Genomic DNA, 20820 nt, shown 5'->3' on the forward strand with positions numbered 1-20820 from the left:
GCAAGTAGTGTGTACAAATATATGTAAATATTAATTACGTATTTACGATTTGAATCTTCCCATTGACGTATAGGACTGTAATTGTTAAGTCTCATTGGTATATGTACATCATGTGCGAACTGATTCGATAATGCAACCAATTCAAGATGATTTTATATATATTCAAGTCAACAAATATTTTCGTATTTCTTTTAAAGAAGAGATGGATGATGACTAGCAATGGAATCCAGGATGTAACATAAGCAAGCAATTCCAGTTGACTAGTCTCATATGAAACGAAACGCGCGTCTTAGTTTTCACTGCTAACCACCATTCACCTCTGCTTAAAAAGTAAGAAAATATTTGTTGACTTGAATATAATTTATTCGCCGTAGTTATTATCATTACTATTATTAACAGGTAGTACTTTATTTTAGTAATCTATTTGCCAGATACAGATTGGTGTACTAAGCTTTAAGCCAGTAATATTATTCAATTGCCCAAACCAAGGTAGGTGGTATGCATTTGGGTTGATTGGAAACTGAACAATTTAACCACAGGGCTAGCGCTTTAACAACAATTAGACTTCATAAAGAGTAAAATTTTAAAAAAAACTGCAGTAAATACATACTTCAATTGCTTCGACAGCTCTAAAAGGTATTTTATTATAAACGATAATTTTTTTCGGATATTTTGCACCAGCTAAATCTAACGCCTTCAGTGATTCATGATATAAACGTAGAACATGCATTAAACAAGATCGTGAAGATGAGGATGACTTGGATGAAACTGATGAATGTGTATCACCAGATTGTTGCATAAGTTGTACATCTTTCTCAGCGCATTTCGCTAACATATAATGACATAACCATGCTTCTTCTTCTTCTTTACTCTGTTGAACTAATTTGTTTGTATTATTACTATTGTCAGACAAGTGATTTTCTAATCTAGTATTTAAATGTTCATTTTTATTCATTGTATCATTTGTTGTTATTTCTTGTGTAATAGTCGTTGTAGTGGTTTGTTGATGTTTCATAATATTGCATAAATTTAGTACACTTTCATAAGATGAACGGGCTAATTGTAACATTCGGTAACGCCATTTACGACAGAGATTCAAGTGAGCATCTGGAAAATTCCTATATTCTGACTGAAAAGTCATGCCAAAATAGGAAATGAGGCAATGGCAGAGAGAAAAAAAATCAGAATAAGGACAAAATGATTCTGTTTAGTATTAAAAATCGATTATATAATCATGTATTGTAATATGCATAAAAATACATTTCACTATCATCAGTTCAAAAAACCCTTACGCTACATATTTCCCAATATACGAATATTACACTTATAACCTGTTTCAGATTTGGACCATGTCTATTCAAACTTGGACAATATATGCACTCGCCAACGTCAAAATTGCTACAATATCACCTGTTTTCGAGTACTTTATAAAAACTCCAAATTTATCACACAGTTCTATCATATAAAATTCTTTAATAACTTATCGCTAAATATTTTTTGAATGTTTAGGTGGAGTTTTCTTTTCTGAGCTGGATGGTCGTGGACCTTTCATTGTTCTTCTGAACAACATCATAAAAACAAACTTCACAAACTATCTGAAGTTTATGTTGATGAAGTTGTTCAGAAAAATAATGAAAGCTTCGTGACCAAACCATCCAGCTCAGAGAATGAAACTCCAACTAAATCATCAACCTAAGCTACAAATCTTCTCCAACCATTTTTTTAGAATACTCTGTTGTACGGAATTGATCTTTTTAATGATTCTACATGAGTAGTGTTACTCAATTCACTAATCCATGCTGTAAATTAGTCATGAACCTGTTATTATCAGGAAAACGTTCTTTCTTTGAACTGTATAACTATGAGTGCTAAATGTATCAATGCACGCGCTATTATTAAAAGTTTTGGGAATTATTATGATATAAAATACTGGCAAACTGAGACGAAAATATCGCAGTTTGTTATATCCTAGCGAAAATCAAATTACGAGTAACTTCTCAGAACTATTAATGGGCTTATATATATATACTTATTGTATAACTAGTCAGTAACTATATTATGTATATCTATATTCCCCTTGTTATAAGCTTCATTTTAGCCTATAGATTATTATTATTATTATTATTATTATTATTATTATTATTATTATTATACAATTTACTGTTCTTATGTCCAGTTTATTGATTACTGTCTCCCACGTTCACAGCCACATTTTGGCTTAATCTTGTATAAATGTTATGTCCTATTTTATGGTGAAATGCAGTCTGTTTGGTTGGTATATAAACCAAGTATGTTTGGAATAAAGGATTCGCATAGCCGGGTTAGTGTGCATCTACGAGGATTGAAAAATACTGGTTCCAAACCAAAGGTGCGCATGAGCTTCAGAATTCTGAAGGGATAAATGGCTCACGAATCTATGGCTGGTCACCAACTACCATGGGACTGCATCTCCTAACGTTGCCCCAGTGCCTTGTGGATTAGGTCTCTAGATCAAAGGTTCGAAGGGTGAACCCCTAGTAAAACTACCCCCTTCGGTTTATGGAACTAGGGAGTATCCCAGACCTTACACAAATCGAATGACAAAGTGTGGTGCACATATACCTGGTACCTTCTTGTATCAATGTTTATGTTTAAATAAACAATAAGATCAACATTAAACATACTTTTTTCACAATTCTAGCACCATATGAATGCAATTGATAGGCTAAGCAACCACGTTCAATTAATAATGTGACAGTATCAGGTTGTAAATGTAATGCAACATTAAAACAACGTAAACAACGTGTAACAGCTTCAGCAGAAACTCGTTCAGTTTTTAGATTAGTCTAAAATATAAAAATTAAGAAAGAAATGAGTTTTCAAGCAATACAACACCACTACCATTATTTATTAAATTTTTTTTCAATTAGGAAACATTTTCAAGACAGTGATGCATTGATACTTTATAATGAATTCAATACTGGGACGAAACGGGCGTCCAGTGCTTCTATGTTCTCAATGGTGACCCAACATTGATCGGTTCATGATAAAAGTAAGATGTAATTGGTCAGTGAGCGGAGATGGACACATCCAGCTACACTAAATATACGACACTACATAATGTAAACTCTTTCCATTATTAATTTAATTCGGATTTTATTCTGTATGGACTGTAAGTAGGCTGTGTTAGCAAACTATTGTTCTAGCTTATAGAGGATTCTCAATCGCTATTCGAACTTTGTGTATTTGATTCCAAGTAATTTATATAATGATCTGATGTGTCAATCAAGTGCCCAGCCTAGCTATAAATCTTTTAATCTAGTTTCAAGTCATGCTTATCCTACTGGACGTAATTAAGTCGTATTTATTATCGAATGTAAACAAATCCTACTTCTTTTTTGTCATACCACATCGCATCTCATTATGCAACTAGCAATTATACAACATTCATTGAACTTAGTAACTTCGTAGAAATTTGATACAATAAAACTATGAATAAAACTGATAAATAAACTAAGAGGGAGTTCCTGACATGAACAATTAACGAAATTAACTTTCGACGAAACCACCTGAAATAGCTTTCATTAAGAAACAGATTCTTGTAAACGAGTTTTAAATAAGGAGAGTTATAACAGAACCTGAACCACGGTAGCATACAAACGGTCTTCTTCTACCAACTGAGTTAACTAAGTAATTATTCGGTTGCAGTTAAACAATGTTGATCTAAACTATCATTTAAACGATAGGCTCAAATTAATTCGCCAACCAAATAAGAACTTTTGTATGATCTGTACATGACCAACTACACTTGAAAAACAAAGCCAAAACTATGCAGTAAACTAACTAACAAATATCAATTATTTTATAGAGAAAACAGATGATAAAGACCAGTATGATTACCAAATTTAAAACTTGTTCCAATTCACTTGAATAAATCAAACCCAATGAAGCCCATGTATCTACACGTTGTGGAGAAACACATAAATCTTGTAAGTAATACTCCACAGCACGACTAGATGAAAACAGAAAATACAAAGGTAACAAATATCGACTGATCAACTCATGTTTTAACGAATAATGGTATTTTGTTTGTAAATATTTAACGAAGAAAGTATAATTTGTATTCAATCGAATAGAAAGAAACAAATTGCCAAACAAAACAAAATGAGAAATTCCGTGTCAAGTAAATTCCAGCATTTTATTGATTTATTTGAGCACATAAATATTGGTACAAGGGGGCACCAGATAAATATGTGCCACACAAATCTCATTTGATTTGTGTGAGGGCTGTGATACTGCCCGGGTGCCCAAACCGGAGCAGGTGGTTTTCTTAGGGGGCCACACCCGGAGCCTTCGACCTAAAGGTCTGATCCACAAGGCAATTCCAGCAAGATACTGTTTATAAAAGAAATATTGAGTGGATCTTGTGTACAAATAAAAGGTTCTTACAAAGTTATAAATCATGCTACAATGATCCATTATAAAGCAAAAATAATGAACAACATGAAATACAGTGAATTCATCCCATCTGATTATGCACTTCAATACATTAACACACTCACTGATCTGTATAAAGAAATAAATGTTACAATGGTAATTTCATGTGTAACACGTAAAATTTACTTAGTTTACTATGAGGTCCTTGAGGTGAATCTTACGTACCCACCAACCCAGTTTGAGAGTCGGACATTCGCATTTCGTTCTCTCGATTTCGTAAACAACACTCCTGCCGTGAGAAGACAGCGAGTGGGACTTCCTTAGGAGTGAATGTGTATGCGTGACCACTTGAGAGCATTACGAAAGGAAGAGCTGACTCTCCGCACACTCGACCGTACCAGGACATTTGGAAGTAAAAATGACGGGATAGCGAAGATAGTCAATCGAATGTAAGAAACATTTGCAAATTTTCATGATTACAAAAGATAAAAATGGTGAAACTGATAACGACCACCAAAAACTAATGGTAACGTACTTTTATTAATGCCGATAATAGTTTAAATGAGTATAAGAGAAAACTGAAGTACTTAGATGTTCAAATCAAATAATCTTAAAATAATAAGATTAGTTAAAACAGCCACAAAATAGAAATGAGAACTTGGATAATATTAACAATGAAAGTGTTAATGTGGTGAAATAAAGATGAGATCAATGAAACAAATCCGAGAAAAAAATCCAAGGAAAGGAGACAGTGAGTCAGTCAGCATGATAGAACCAGGTGAACCACAAGTTCTTTTTGTACACAGAAATTGGGATTTAGGTAGCGAATAGCCACCGATTCTACATAACACAGAGGTCTCTCGGTAGTCTCTCTATTTATCTAGTAGTAATAGGTGTTCGAAAATTCATAAATACGACAGAAGTTGAGTGTAATGCGTAAAAACGCTTCATATTTGACTGCACAATAACGAAAATTGATATCGAAATGGCAAAGAACCATTTTTGCGTAATACGTGAGCCACCAAATGAGCAATATTAGGTTTAGGAAAACGATTTGTTTGAATTTATGAATTACTAAGCCAATCTTTCATGGTTCAATATGATCTGAATAGGTATTCAACGGTACACACAATACTAATGGTAGATCTTGGATACAGTACAAAAATATATATCCATTAAATTCATGAAGCCAGATAACATCATCGGACCTCAGCACAATACAGTTTGGCTTAAGGCTCGATACATCAATTTCTACTTGGTTAGTGAGTTAATTAAGCATTTCCAAGAAGGTTGGATAGGTAGTCAGATGTATTGAAAGAATCATGTAGAGATCTTTTTAAAAAAAGATTATACTGTATCTACTACCAGAAAAGTAACCCCATGAATGTAAGACCTAACAACTATCACCCTTAACCCATACTCGCTTAATCAACGTGTAATAAGTAACAATTAAAAAAGAGTTCAATGAAGAAGAACAAAATACAACTTACTCAAAATGATTATTTTTCATATAGTGATCAGCGATTAAATAATACATAGATTTGGTCAGAAAACTAGAAGTATAAGACATAAAAATTTTGAAAAATGAGGATAAGGTTTATTAATAAAGAAAAAATATTCCAACTGCATAATCTCTTAAACAATGATTATTTTTGGAATAGATGGATTATGGCTACCAGTGGAATCCAGAATACTGTCTAGTTCTATTTGTGATATGTAGTATTAATGATCACATTGGGACTAAAATCAATTGTCAATGTGTTATACCTTAAACTAATGAATCCAGATAGTCACTAAGTTTTTCCACACAAAAAATGGTCTGACGTCTATATAATTATTAAAGTGTTTGAGGTATCCTAAGGGTAAATACTCAAACTTGTGACAAAGAGGCAATCCGCCCTGGATGCATACAGAATGCCAACAAACAAATTCTATCTTCAGTATTGGCAACGAGATTATTCAAACCTATGCAAATAATAATATAAACAACGCTTTTGTACTAGTTTGAGACCATAAAGTAATGAAAATCCAGGAGCCTCAAACAGAATCTAATTCATGACATTCAAACCTCGCAGGCGGTGAACACGGTAATTCAAGATCAATAACTCGAGATATAAAGGTCAGAATTCATAACTTCAGTCAATTTATAGTTGATAGGTACTACGATTATCCGATGAAATGAGTGATTTGTCTTACGATATGAAAAGTCTACTGATAATGAGGGTTACCACTTTTCAAACCTCGAAAGTTCTCTAAAAGTCGTGAAATCATCCAATAAACAACTGCATGGAACTCGTATTGCCGTTTCAGCTGGTTTACAGATATATTTAACTAAAATTAGTAACCATAGGTTATAACTGTTTCATAAATCCCAACAGAAAAGCACATACTATTGCAACTTTTAACAAATTTAGTTATTTACAAAATACATTAAGATAACGATAAAACTGTAATGAAATAAGTCGGTAATAGATAGTACTCAAAATTATTACCACTAACCTTAATCCTTTAGGAACAGATGGCAAATGTTGAGTATCTTTCACCTTTGATTGAATTATCATGTCTATTTCACTTTTTGGTAAAATTTTCTTAGATTCACTAGATGATATGAGTTTTGATGCATCACATAAAAATTTCAACATCTATATAAGTATCGAATGAAAAAAAGAAAGAAAGAAAACAATATCAGTAGAGTATACTATGCTATTTTAAACACATTCGAATAGTAACTAGCAGTGGAATCCTACTTACGAATCGCCAGCTGGATATATATCTGCACCTACCTGTTGATATTCGCTCTGAGACACGAACCTAGTACTTTTAGACTCTAAACGTCCAGGCTGTTATCAACTTAGCTGAGTCCATATACCCATCGGCTTGTGCATATAATCCGAACTATAATTCAGCTTTAACAACTTGAAACTTCCCATTGTTAAAGCCAAGGAGTGGAGCTGAACGATCTTTTTTGATATTTCCGAACTTGAAAGATATCTCACATCAGTTTATAATCCAATGGTAAAAACCTTTTATCCAGATTTCGAAAAGTTTTTTTCAAGTACCAATTGCTAAATAAAAGTTTTAAATCTAAAAAACACCATAAACAACCTCATCAAGTTGGATTATATGAGGTTTTTGATAGACAAATAATTTAACAATAGGATAAACCCCAATGAATAATAGCCATCAGCTGTCACTATCATAAATAAATCCCGTTTCAGTGATCTGGAGCTTAAAGGTTTGCATCCGAGTACCTATTACGAGGTCTTGGGTGTGCTCTCCCGAGGAGTCCCACGCTAGGACGAAACGGCCGTTCAGTGCTTCCAAGTTTTCAATGGTAGTCTAACATTGATCGGTTCATGATTTCCATGAAACTCAACAATCTCCAAAACCCTATGATATATATATATAGATGCTAATCCTAGAATCGACTAAAAAACAAGTACTACATCGCCGCGTATGTGTACTTTTTAAAGCCTTGACAACAAGATAAAGTAGTCTTTCTTTTTCAGTTTCTTCGGAAATACTACATGCAGGCAAACGTGGTCTCAATATCATGATCAATACAACAGATTTTGTGGCTTCTGACTATCTCTTTATTATTCTGACGCTATGAATTGCATTACTGAACTTCCTATCTCTGTCTCCTTACACGATTTCGTTGCCATATTACTCCACTTATAAATTTTTCTTGGAATTATGAAAACACCCATGGAGTTAAAATACCCTACGTTATTTGTGGTAGTGAAATGAGAACTCTGTTTATTTGTTACATTTTAAATATAAACCATTAAAGAATTAAAGGTTATGGGCCTTGAATTTTAACAAATTAACACATAACACTGAAGCATTAAAATTTAGAGTTATACAAAGAAAGTTAAGAACACCAAAATGTCACGTCAAATACGTTAGTTATATTGTACCTGCTTCATTATGAATAGTTTTTATAATTAAAACATCCAATAAAACATTAGTGTATGAAAAGACATTAATACTAATGATAATTTAACTAATCGGTTTATTTTAACATACCTCAGTTGATACAGAAAGTGTTTTAATACTGTCGTATTCTGGGAAGGGACTAGGATAAGAGATCAAAAAAATGACCTTTACACATTCCCAATCTAGTGACTAAAATGAAAGAGGAATAAAAACAAAAATATTAAGGCACGGTGAACTAGTAACGGTTAAATTTCAACAAAATTATTATATTATATGGACACTGAAAGTTTAACTGGTACATGATTGAGAAAAAACATATAAACAGTGATTTCTTCAACTTCATGGGTTGCATGCATCACAGTTTGATCTCAATCGGGATATCATTTAAAACCAGGAAGCATCAGACAAGTGTTTCGTTCAACTTTAGGATTAATGAGCACTATGAACTCACGACCCCACTAGGGTCTTCTGGTCTCGTTAGGAACCTTTAACTATCAAAATCACTGGGGTCCGTGTTCAATGGTACAATTTCAGCTTTAATCAATTTTCGATATAATGAAACCACTAACCAACAGACAAATATTTCACTCCTGACATGTCTAAACTCCATCACGAATTTGTCACTAGAACATAACGAATGTCTTGAATTGTAATCATTAACAAGTTGACTGTTATGGTTTAGTACTAAAACTAAAATTAATATGTAACGAATATCATGTAATGGGAAGAAAATCGAGAATTCGTAACCTGTGGAACTATCTTATAAAGAATTGATGTTTTTGTATCGCAGTTGTAAAATTATTATAACATTATAAATAACATTTTTTGGTAGATTAACAATTCAATATGACACATATGCATTATTGACGACAGGTAGTTTTGTGCTTAAGTAACCATGCCATTTTGTATTCGAATACTTCTAATTTAAGTTGCATATATTAACCGAGAAAAAATCTATCTATCACACGAATTGCGACAAAAAAGTAACAAGATCAAAATTAGCCATAGTTCCAATGATAGTAAAAGACTTGTCAGGGAGTACGACCTGAAAAGAATGACTACAAATGAAAAATAAGAATAATATTAAAACTTAGTTTGAAAATAGAAAGAATGAAACAAGGAATATATCGGCTCCACTGTAACCGATTTTGAATCGTGTCTTCTCACTTATTGATTCTGATTATCATATGTGATTCAAGCAGAAAACCTGTATCCGGGTCAAATTAACTTTCAAAATGAGTAGCAACATTTCATTAGTCACCAACACATGACGGGTAATGAGATTACCTAGACAGGTGAAGTCATCAGTTAGCTGATTTTCCATTGTCGAACTATACATCAGTACAGACCAGTTGTGAACATGAGAAACAGCTTTCCAGTCCTGTTTGATTAATCCTTAAAGTAAATCACAGCTGATAATTAAATCAACAACTATAAAATACACTAGCTTTTAGAATTGAACAGACTCGATTGGTGTAATTAACAATTTTATATTCTTAATCAACCCAAATTACGCTGGAAATCATCTTTCAGTTATAAGAATTGTTTAGTAATGAAATTATTCAGTCCGTTATATAGAACTTTTAAATGACTATCACATTGCACATGTCAAATCTTCATTTGTTCTTCATAATTTCATTGGAACTGATAATCGATAAGACATTGTTATATATACAGGTAAAAGTGTTAATCCCAAAACATAAATAACTGATGTATCACACTGATCATCGTCGATGTTTCGTTTCGTTTAAATAATTCTCTTTACTTATAACTATTTTATTAAACTTACTAAATAAATTTAAAATTAAACTTAACGATATTCTAATGGATAGAGTTTTTTTAGCGAGTTAGTTTTCTACGGGATGGGGTCGCTAACCCCATGCCCAACCCTCCTCCTTCATCCGGGCTTGGGACCGGCAGTAGCCCTCGGAGTTCCATATAGACCTTATAATAGACAGGTTTACGTATAGATTCATGCTGACATCACTAGAGAAGACTCATCCAGCCTCAGATATAATTAATTCACATTCACAAAAGTAAATTAATGTGCACCCATTTCAACGCTTCCAGTCAGACCTGTTTTTAAGGAGTTGAAGGTGATAGAACAAGATGAAAATGCAAAATTAGATTATTAACTTATTGTAAATTTTGTTAAACAATACTTCCCTTTTTTAATTCAATACGATAATTATTCAGTCTATTACTTGTTTAGTTTCTAGTGTGATATTTTGTTCAGTATAACATTGCGTTATCTTAGTATGATGCTCATTCAAGATATGATATTATTTGCACCAATTCAGTATGGAATTCATCTAGTAAGATATGTAGCTTGAGTTTTTGTAGAAATCCAGTGTATTTCTTCTGTATATAACAACTGTTAACTAGACACCAAATTTAAGTAACATCAATATATGAATAAGTGTATTTATGTATCATTTCGCTTCATTCCCATGGTTGAATAAATCCAATATCACTAATTTTTGTGTCCTCACTACGCGTCTTTAGATTCAGGGTCCCAATACTAACCATAAACCAGTTAAGCAATCCACAAATATAAAAGTGACAAATACAACACATATAAACAGTAATAATCAAGAAGAAAACAGTAAATAACCTACTCTTTGTTGATCATCAATCGTGGCTGGATTCCACCAATTAGGTTTATTCAAACTATTCTGCTGTATTGGTTGTTGTAGATATGGATGATCAAATATATCAGAAGTGTATAAATTCTTTAAAGTATTAATCCATTCAGGTAAAAAATTAACATAATTATCGACGGATTTCTTTTTGATACAATCAAAAAGTTTTGCAAAATCAGATGATTCTAGTAATTCCAAGAATAAGTATTTCTCCATTGGTGATTGATAGACAGTAGTAATTTCACGTGTTAATGAACCACCCAATAGACATTTCACAGCACAACTTAATACTTGAGTTAAACAAACACAATCAATTGGCCAAGATTTATAAGTTATACTCTTCTGAAGATCATCTGTACATGCTATTGTATTATCATCCGGAGAAACCGGGTTTATGAATTCTTCATTTGTTTGAAGAATAGTTGGACATTCAGTAGAAATTTTATTACATGATATAATCTTATCAGCTAGATAATCACTACGATTACCTGTTTCTAGATATGTACGTATATCAGGTGAATAAAACTTTGCACTTAATAATTGTAGTTGTCTACTACTCCGTATCACTATCTGTATTAATAATTTCAATAAATCTGGACAGTCACGACATGGAATATTTACACCGGACATTTGATTATAAGCAAATAACATCAGAGACAGTTCATGGAATAAATGTAAGCATGCAATACTTGGAGGTGCACTAACCGTTCCACTATATGCATTAACTTTCAATTCAAATGGTATATCATCAACTGTTAATTCTGAATCAAATCGATAAATACTCAATTCAATAGGCAAAGCTGAACAAGGAATGCTATGTTCTATACTAAAAATAATAATGGTAAATTCAATTATTGCATAAGTAAATAGTATAGGGGATTTGTGAAGATTGTAGAATTTTCATAGTTTAGATTTTAGCTAGACCATCATCGAACGCCTGGAAGCACTCAATAGCTGTTTCGTCATGAAATCGAGCCCACGACCTTTGGTCTGGCATCCGAAGGCCTAACCCCTGGACCGTGAGATCACTCTAACGAGAAACCATAACCATCGAAGTCCAACGGTGGCGAGTGTGATATATTTATCCATATCAGCCAATGTATGAGAAGTTAAACGTTTGCATGAGAGACCGAAAGTCTTGGGTCTGATTCCCTGTGGTGAGGTCGTAGCTGCGTACTGTTGAGAAGTCCCATATTAGGCTAAAAAGACCGTCCAGTGCCTCTAGGTTTTCAATGGTGGTCTATTTAAAACTAGTTGGTGACTAAAACATAACTATTTAAACAAAAGTGATGTAGACATTAGACAGTTAAATTAAATAGGATAAAAAATAATCAGTAATATATTCAATATCCTCGATGCTAGAACTTGTTCATAAAAACCGGAGAAGTGATTAGTTGGTCACATGGTTCACTGACATCCAAGATAGCTGTATATGATTAGTAAATGTTTGTACGTCAAAACTCCCTGGTCGAGATCTTGGAAATTCTGAAACTCAATGGATTGAGATTTTATCACATATAGTTACTTACTTACTCCTGATACCCCTCGTGAAGGAGAATAAGCCGCCCACCAGCATTCTTCATCTAACTCTTTCCTGTGCAATTCTCTCCAGTCGCTATTCATCCTTTTCATGTCTGCTTCCGATTCCCGATGTAATGCGTTCTTCGGCCTTCCTCTTTTCCGTTTCCTTTCAGGATTCCAAGTTAGCGCTTACCTCGTGATGTAGTTTAGTGATTTCCGTAATGTATGTCCTATCTATTTCCAGTTTCTTTTCCTAATTTCCTCTTCAGCAAGAAACTGGTTTATTCTCTCCCACAGTAGGCTGTTGCTGATAGTTTCCGGTCACATATAACTCGCTCACAGCAAAACCATATTACAGTTTTCTATTACATTCTTTCTAAAAGTGAGATAACTCATTTTTGAGTTGAAAGACGTTTTTCATGGCCGTATTTTAAACCAAATTTAGTATTTTATTTAATACTATTTATATTCAGCTATCGATTGATTGTGCGATTCTCCCTTCATTTATCTCTTCATAACTATCCTATTTATGTAGCGTCAGTGTTTTTGACGCTCTCTTTGACCAGACTCGTGTATTTAAAACATAATAATAATAATAATAATAATAATAATAATAATAATAATAATAATAATAATAATAATAATAATATGAACACTTAATTAACCAAAAACAATGAGTGTAGAACTTACCAGTATAAATGTTCATATATTAAAGAAACTAATTGTAAATAAAAATTCATTTTCCAATTCGATAGTAAATTAACCGATGTACGTATAATACATATTAATAAATCAATGAGGACAGTTACCGTTCGACATGCTTCAGAAATTGTTACTTTATTTATATTCATTTCATGTACTGACACATCATCGTCATCATCATCATGATTGTTGAATGAATTCAATTGATTATTTTCTGTGCTATTGTTATTCTTCACCGTTTTATTAAAACCATCATAATTATCTTTATTATCAAAGGTAATTATTACCTCATCATCATTATCATCATAAGATGTGAATAACTTTAATGATAAATTAGCATATAAGGATATATCAGTTGATGTGTTTAATTTTATAATTGATTGATTTGAATAAGACTGATTATTGTCATTCATATACCCATCACCCATTAATATCCAACACCTATATGGATATAAAGAAACAACTTTTTTAATTAAATGATAAGTTGTAACAATCATTACACTTCTAAAGGGAAAAAGATAATACATTGACAAACTTTATTCAATTTTAAATGGCATTTTTTTTAAATAAAAAAACAAGTTACACTATTTAACAGTTGAATCATATTTGTGCAACCCCAAGGGTCATTATTAGGTGTAAAAGAGCCAACTACATTTATCAACATTGATTGAAATATCAACATTCACAAATGAGTAAATCAATAGACAAGAAAAACAAGTACATCTATGATTCCATATGTATATTGATACATTGGTCATCAAAATGAAATAGGTAATATATATTTTAAGTAGAAATATATGGTGACTAGCAGTGAAATATAGGATGCACGTCTCTTCTTACTTTAGGACTCGTCAGATGGATGCATCTCAAACTTGAACCTAGTATCTTGCTCTTGAAATGTTATCACGTTATCTACTTAAATACTGAGTCCACATAGTCACTGCATTCTGCAATAGGATAAATTTTAATACATATGTATTGGTTGTTTGAAACTACTTATTGATGTTTAGGACTACAATCGATCAGTCTCTTTTGGTATATATGCATCCTGTGAGGACTCTCTTGATATCCCCAGTAAGTCACAAACATTTTAAGCAGGAACATATAATAATTAAAATTCACCCCATTACACAAGGTAGAGACCAACTGGATTCAGTATTTAAGTAGATAACGTGATGACGTTCCAAGAGAATGTTACTGATTCAAATCCTGTTGTGAAAATTTATTCGGAGATACAGAGCCAGGACAAAACGCGCGTCCTGAATTCCACTGGTAGTCAACATCCACCTCTGCCCAAAATGATTGTCACCTGATGGCAATATTGAGACGATCCGGGCAGGATGTACATATACCAAAAGAGACTGACCAAATGTAGTCCTAAACGGTAATTAGTAGTTCTAAGCAGTAGTTTTTAGAGTTCTTAACCCCCTAAAAAAAACTAACCACCTGTTTCGGTTCGGGCGCACGGACAGTATTTCATCCCTCACATAAATTGGATGATGAAGTGTGGCGCCTCCTTGTACCAATGTCTATGTATTTAAATAAATAAATAATAAATACTTCGTCAACATTTACTTAGACAAAAAAGCTGACTAGTACATTACCTAAAATGCAATATTATATCACACGTATCACATAATTACAACTCTTTCATTAACCAGATGTATAGATCTATGTATTGAAGTGTGAGTCAAATATATAAAAATGCAAATAGGTGGATAACAAATGTTATCCTCTTAAAATTCATCAAAATTTAATAAATAAAAGCCTACAGCTGAGTTATAGTTATTACATACACAAGACTCAATCTACGGTGATCATTCAAAAAAAAGTATAGATAATCTTTAAAATTTGAACAAACAAACAAACAAATCAGGAAACAAATAATTACACACATACCTATTTAAAAATTTAATTACTTTGATTATAATTGATCCAACACTACGAACAGATCCCTCAGTGATTACTTGTTCATGTTGACTTAATCTATTCAATAGAATTAAACACTCCTCAATGACTACAGTACAATAACAATATAATGAGTGAACATCTAAATAAGATATTGTATGCATACTACTATCGTCTTTATTACTACTAATAGTAGTCGTAGTATGATTAGTTTCACAAGAAGGAGAATTGTTATTTTTATTATCATTATTATTACGAACAATTTTGTCATTATTTAGTGTTAAATTCATGATTAAATGTTTCAATGAACCATAGCATAAATCCAGTTGTTTGATGATAGATTGATAATGATCATATGAGTCGGATGAAGATTGTTTCTGAAATAATGAAGAAAAAACAACGAACAAATATTCGATTTATGAAAAAATATCTTAACAAGTTAATGTTTGCTTAGATTGTTTGCCAATATATATATCACATAATTATCAATATAGAAGTTTGTGGCGATTATTGATGGTTATCGATAGCACGAACCAACCTAAGTTAGATATTAACTGAAAAGCAGAAAGCACTGGACAGTTGTTTTGTCCTAATATAGGACTACTCAGCAGTAGACAATTCCACTTCTGTCACAGGGAACCGGACACAGAACCTTTCGTCTTGCGTGCGAACGCGAGCCGGATGTAAGTTAGTTACTTACCAGAAACAATGGAAGATGGTTGCGAAATATCGTGAATTGACCGAGGTTGCATAAATATACCATTAGATTACGGCACAGTGGTTTAAAAGTTAAGCGTTCGCATGAGAGACAGCAGATTCTAGGTCCAATCCCCTACAGTGGGATCGCGTGTGTCACACACCAGGTTAGAGGATCCGTCCAGTGTTCCCTGCTTTTTCATGGATCTCTAACTTATGTTGATTCATGATATTAATGACATATCACATAGTTCTGATAAACATCATCTCGTTGCATTACCTACGTTTCTCGCAAGGATCAGTTGTTTCAAATTTAATCATAAGTAAATTGGAAGTATTGCGATGACAACACATTCAATGATCAGTGATGTGATTGGATATGCTGACAGTAGCATACATCACAATAGTACATTGACTAACTGGATTTTATAAAAGCCAATTACGTTCAAATTTCTATAAGCAAAAGAAGACTAAGAGTTACCTATCTAAGGCGTGTTGTAAAAGCTGTAATTTTAATAGCTCAAATCTGAAAAATGGAAGAAAGAAATCTTCAACATAAGTCTAACTCAATTAAACATAAAATTAAAAATGGCATCCCATTATTTGTCTGGCTTTGTCATTTGAATGTATATACGACCACCGTGTATTTATCATTCATTCATTACTGATACCCCTGTATAGAAAAAAAGTTATTCGAATCAATAAGACGCTGAATTAGGTTTTCTATTTACATGCTAATCTGTTTATCATAATCAATATATAATGTATATTAGCACGAGGGGATTTGTGGACACTGTTGAGTTTTATAGCTAGTATCATGAAATAACTTTAGTTAAACAACTGCTTAAAATCAATAAGCACCGGATGACTGTTGCGTCTTCACATGGGACTCATTAACAATGCGCATATACAACATCACAGAGGAGCCAACTCATGATCTTCAGGTCTCTTGACGATCACTAAGCATCTTCACCACTGAGCTGGCATTCTGCCTTACACCTGATATGGTTGAACTCAACTGGTCACAACAGTTACCCACCGATGACACCAGACGATAATTGTGAAACGTTGCAAATCGAATGAAGTTAGAAGTGTAAACCATTGGATACTAAAATTGGTTTAATAGTTAACAGGCGCAAGTAAGTAGGTTAAGTGATCACTACGAGATCAGGAATTCCTGGGTTCGATTCCCTGCAGAAAGGTTTTGGGTGTTGAGCCGCCCTATACTCGGATAAAATAGATGCTCAATGCTTTCAAATTTTCAACGGTTAGTTGACCATAGTCATACCATGATACAAACGATAAATAATGAAATTTACTTTCAAAAGTTTATTGATAATAAACATTACTACTGATAAATTTATGTTAACATACTGAATTTATATTACGTTGAATTTGGAATGTTTTAATTAGCTCCGTTACAACAGCTTCATGCTGACCTTCATTTGATAATTGGATCAGGTGATCGAAAGATGAAACATCTTTTAACTTTATTAATAAATGATTCATGTAATCTATAGGAATAGAAAATATGTATATTTTTAGATACACTTTATGTAACAACAATATGCTGAAAAAAATATCCTAGAATAGTTAGCCAATCATTCAGTCAGTCAAAAGTAATGCAGAATGTGGAAATCGACATAAAAGCAATGTTCTACAGCTATCCATAATTCAATGATCTTTCAGTCGATAACAATTTGTTAGTAGTACATCCTGGAAAGCAATCGACCGAGCGAAATGGTATTTTTTTAAATGGATATAAATGAGCATGATCAGCATTTTGTCATGTAGACTGACTTAATAACAACAAAAAGTTGAATAAAATATTTATTTATTCCAACACTTTTCACAGTCATGAACCAGTATTTCATCATAGAACTTTCGACAAATTTAAGTGCTGTATGGAATTCGATTCGGCATGACCAAAAATATGGAGTTAGACTTACATTACACACGATAAATTAGTGACTTAATGAAAAAATCAAATTAGGGGATTACAGAACAATTTAAAGGTGAATAATATTTTTATCTCCGTAAATCCTATGAAGAGTCTAGTTGTAAAAGAACAAGCTACGGGTTTAAAATGCTGTCTGATCGAAAGATATACATTCAATTATTGAAAAAGGCACTTTAAATAGAAATAAACAGACAAAACGCCGTAAAAATATTTGTCATATTTTGACGCAACGTTAATAACTTCAGAATAAAAGAAAACTTTTCATCATTGAAATTTAACTTGAAATAATTTATGTTGTCCCACTGTTGACATTTCAACTGAATTTTGATCAGTTTTAGTTTATATGTCAATCCTGTGTGAGATACCGTTATGACACCAGTTTACGTAGGATATATGGAATGTGGTTAACTGTGGAACTCAAGATGTACGTTTCATACTATCTAGGGTTCACCAGGTGGATGTACCAGCATAACAGTGTTGATTTTCACACCAGAACTCAAACCCAGTACCACTTGCTTAGAACGCCATCACGTCATCCACATGGCTACTGAGACCAAGCAGCCAATCACTTGTGCAATGGGTATGGATTTTAACTTAGTTTGTAATGATTTGGATCATTGTAATTGAAATCCGGCCAGTCTTAGTCCCGAATAGGACAAAACCTCCATCCTGAATCCCACTACTAGTCACATTTTATCTATTCCACAAAAACTGTCGCCATAATGGTCAAATTATATAATGAATAATGACCAATATCATCAACAAAAAAGAAATGGAAGTTACAATAAACACTAAAGTCAACAACACTACAAAACTATACAACAATAAAAATGTTATTTTATCATTAAAATAGAATAGAAAACTAACCAACTGTTAAGTCACCATGATGTACACTATATGATCTAATGACAACAAGCTTGTGTTCTATAATCAGCTTCTTTAGCTAAAGAAAGAGAGGTTTTGTTAACAACCACAAGAAAATTATGAAACAATATAGTAGTATGAATAAATAAGGGTGTTATATAGGTCAAAATACAATGAAACACTTTATTGAAGATTAATACGTTGTTATTACTACAGGAATATTCGGTGGCGATTAACTGATTAGATGAGCTCCGAATAATGTTTACATATATAACTCATAAATTTTCATAGTTGAATTCATGAACCGATCATAGGAAACCTGGAGGCAGTGGATGGCCGTTTCGTCCTAGTATGAAGCTCCTTGGCAGCGCACTGTGTTAACTCAGTGGTTTAGAGATTAAGCGTTCTCGAACGAGACCGGAGGTCCTGGGTTTAAGTCACACATGCGAGATCGTGGATACGCACTGATGAGGAGTCCCGTACTGGGACAAAACGGCCGTCTAGTGCTTCCACGTTTTTAGTTGAGGTTTAGCTAATATCGACTCATGAATTCAACCATTAAAAAATTATTATAATCTCCACAAATCCACATTCCGATAGTAAATTTTCAATAATAACCAGATTATGTAAGTATCCATTACCCAGTTCAAAATTCAAACAAGAAAAAAGAAACCAGAACAAATTGATGGTAAACGTGAAAAAATCCATTCTTGTCACTTAAAGCTATTATATGCATTAACGAGTAAAAAGTGATGAAAGCGTGGTTTAACACAGATAACTATTGACGCAAAGACGAAATCCTCAATGACTTGATAGATTCCTCATTTGATTAGTTATAGCTCCGAACTATTCGAAAGAACATAACATATTTTGAAGGCAGCCGGAAATAAATTGATTAGTCAGTTAGTCAACATGTTGATGCATAGCACTATTGATTTATTTTACATGCCAGTTCGAAGCTGCTTTTAACGCAAACACTGTCAAATAAATGTGGTTTGACCAGATAATGCTAATAAACTTACAATGGAACAGATGTGGTATCCATTAAAAGTTGTTTCTTGAGCGTCATATGATAGAACACAGTTTAAGCCATTTTGTTAAATACTGTCTTTAAGGTAATTTTTGAGGTATTGCCCTGATGCTATAAACGATGGGTTTAGTAACGGAATATTGTACTTCCCTGATTTGTGAGCCACAAGGACCAACATCACTACCGAATTGATATGGTCAAGTTCATCTGAAACTCGATTTCTTATTGCTCAACTAAACAACAGTTCAGAGCTATTCTATTGAAGTTTATACAACACATTGTCACAAAAATTTGAAAAATTATTATAAACCTTCTCTCTTTCTCTAATCGCGCAAAAACATTGATACCTGTTTCATTGGTATTTTGATCAATAAAAAGTAATATGCATTAAACACAATCCATATTACGCATGATCAAAAATAAGACGTTCTTACAGACAAATTTAAGGAATACAACTTACAGCGAGTACACACTCTTTCATTTCTGCATAATCACGACGTTGTGAACTCATTAAATAATGCATCCATAACACTACACAATGATACAAACAAAAAACACCGGAAGGGGGCATGATAAAATTTATAATTCTAGTTACAACAATTTAATCTAAAATAGGATAATGAAATAATCTGTCTTTTTCCATTTAATAAGCCAGGCATATAAACATGTTTTATGAAAATTATTATTGTCATCTTTGTAAGAATATTGGCAGATCAAATTATAACATATAAACCCCAACAGAATTTGAAAACGAATTAGGCATAGATATCAAATTTTAGCCAGATTCCTATTTATTCACTTATTTATTTAAACACATAAACATTGGTACAAGGAAGCACCAAATATATATGCGCCACACTTCATCATCTGATTTATGTAAGGGCTGGAATACTGTCTGTGCGCCCAAATCAAAACAGGTGGTTAATTTTTCTTAGGAGGCCACTCACCAAGCCTTCGACCTAGAGGTTTAATTCATACGACAATGGATCAAAGTTAGAAGATGCAATCGCATGATAGTCGGTGACCAACGATAGGTTCATAGGCCATTTGTTCCATCAGGATAGTGGAGCTCATGTGGAGAATTGGTTTTGAATCAGGGTTTTCCAACTCCATGAGGTGGATCTTACGTACCCACCAATCCA

General features: G+C 32.9%; 1 protein-coding gene across 2 annotated transcripts in view; it reads right to left on the reverse strand.

Moving 5' to 3' along the window:
• CABIN1_1 (Calcineurin-binding protein cabin-1) overlaps positions 1–20820 on the reverse strand; it is a 54421-nt gene that overhangs the window by 11286 nt on the left and 22315 nt on the right. Inside the window, exons 15-26 of one of the 2 annotated variants that reach the window (XM_051207974.1) lie at positions 20139–20209; positions 18652–18727; positions 17199–17338; positions 15120–15505; positions 13209–13661; positions 10974–12894; positions 8446–8544; positions 6916–7058; positions 5907–5969; positions 3880–3991; positions 2664–2825; positions 611–1129 (exon numbers count right to left, since the gene is read on the reverse strand). In XM_051207974.1, coding sequence (XP_051068958.1) covers positions 611–1129; positions 2664–2825; positions 3880–3991; positions 5907–5969; positions 6916–7058; positions 8446–8544; positions 10974–11648 — 1773 coding nt within the window. In that variant the 5' untranslated portion in view covers positions 11649–12894; positions 13209–13661; positions 15120–15505; ... (1 more) ...; positions 18652–18727; positions 20139–20209. The remainder of the gene's footprint in view (positions 1–610; positions 1130–2663; positions 2826–3879; positions 3992–5906; positions 5970–6915; positions 7059–8445; positions 8545–10973; positions 12895–13208; positions 13662–15119; positions 15506–17198; positions 17339–18651; positions 18728–20138; positions 20210–20820) is intronic. The other variant, XM_051207975.1, reaches the window with a different exon arrangement.

This window comes from Schistosoma haematobium, chromosome 3 (genome assembly GCF_000699445.3).
Source record: "Schistosoma haematobium chromosome 3, whole genome shotgun sequence".
In the NCBI taxonomy this organism is placed as follows: Eukaryota; Metazoa; Platyhelminthes; class Trematoda; order Strigeidida; family Schistosomatidae; genus Schistosoma; species Schistosoma haematobium.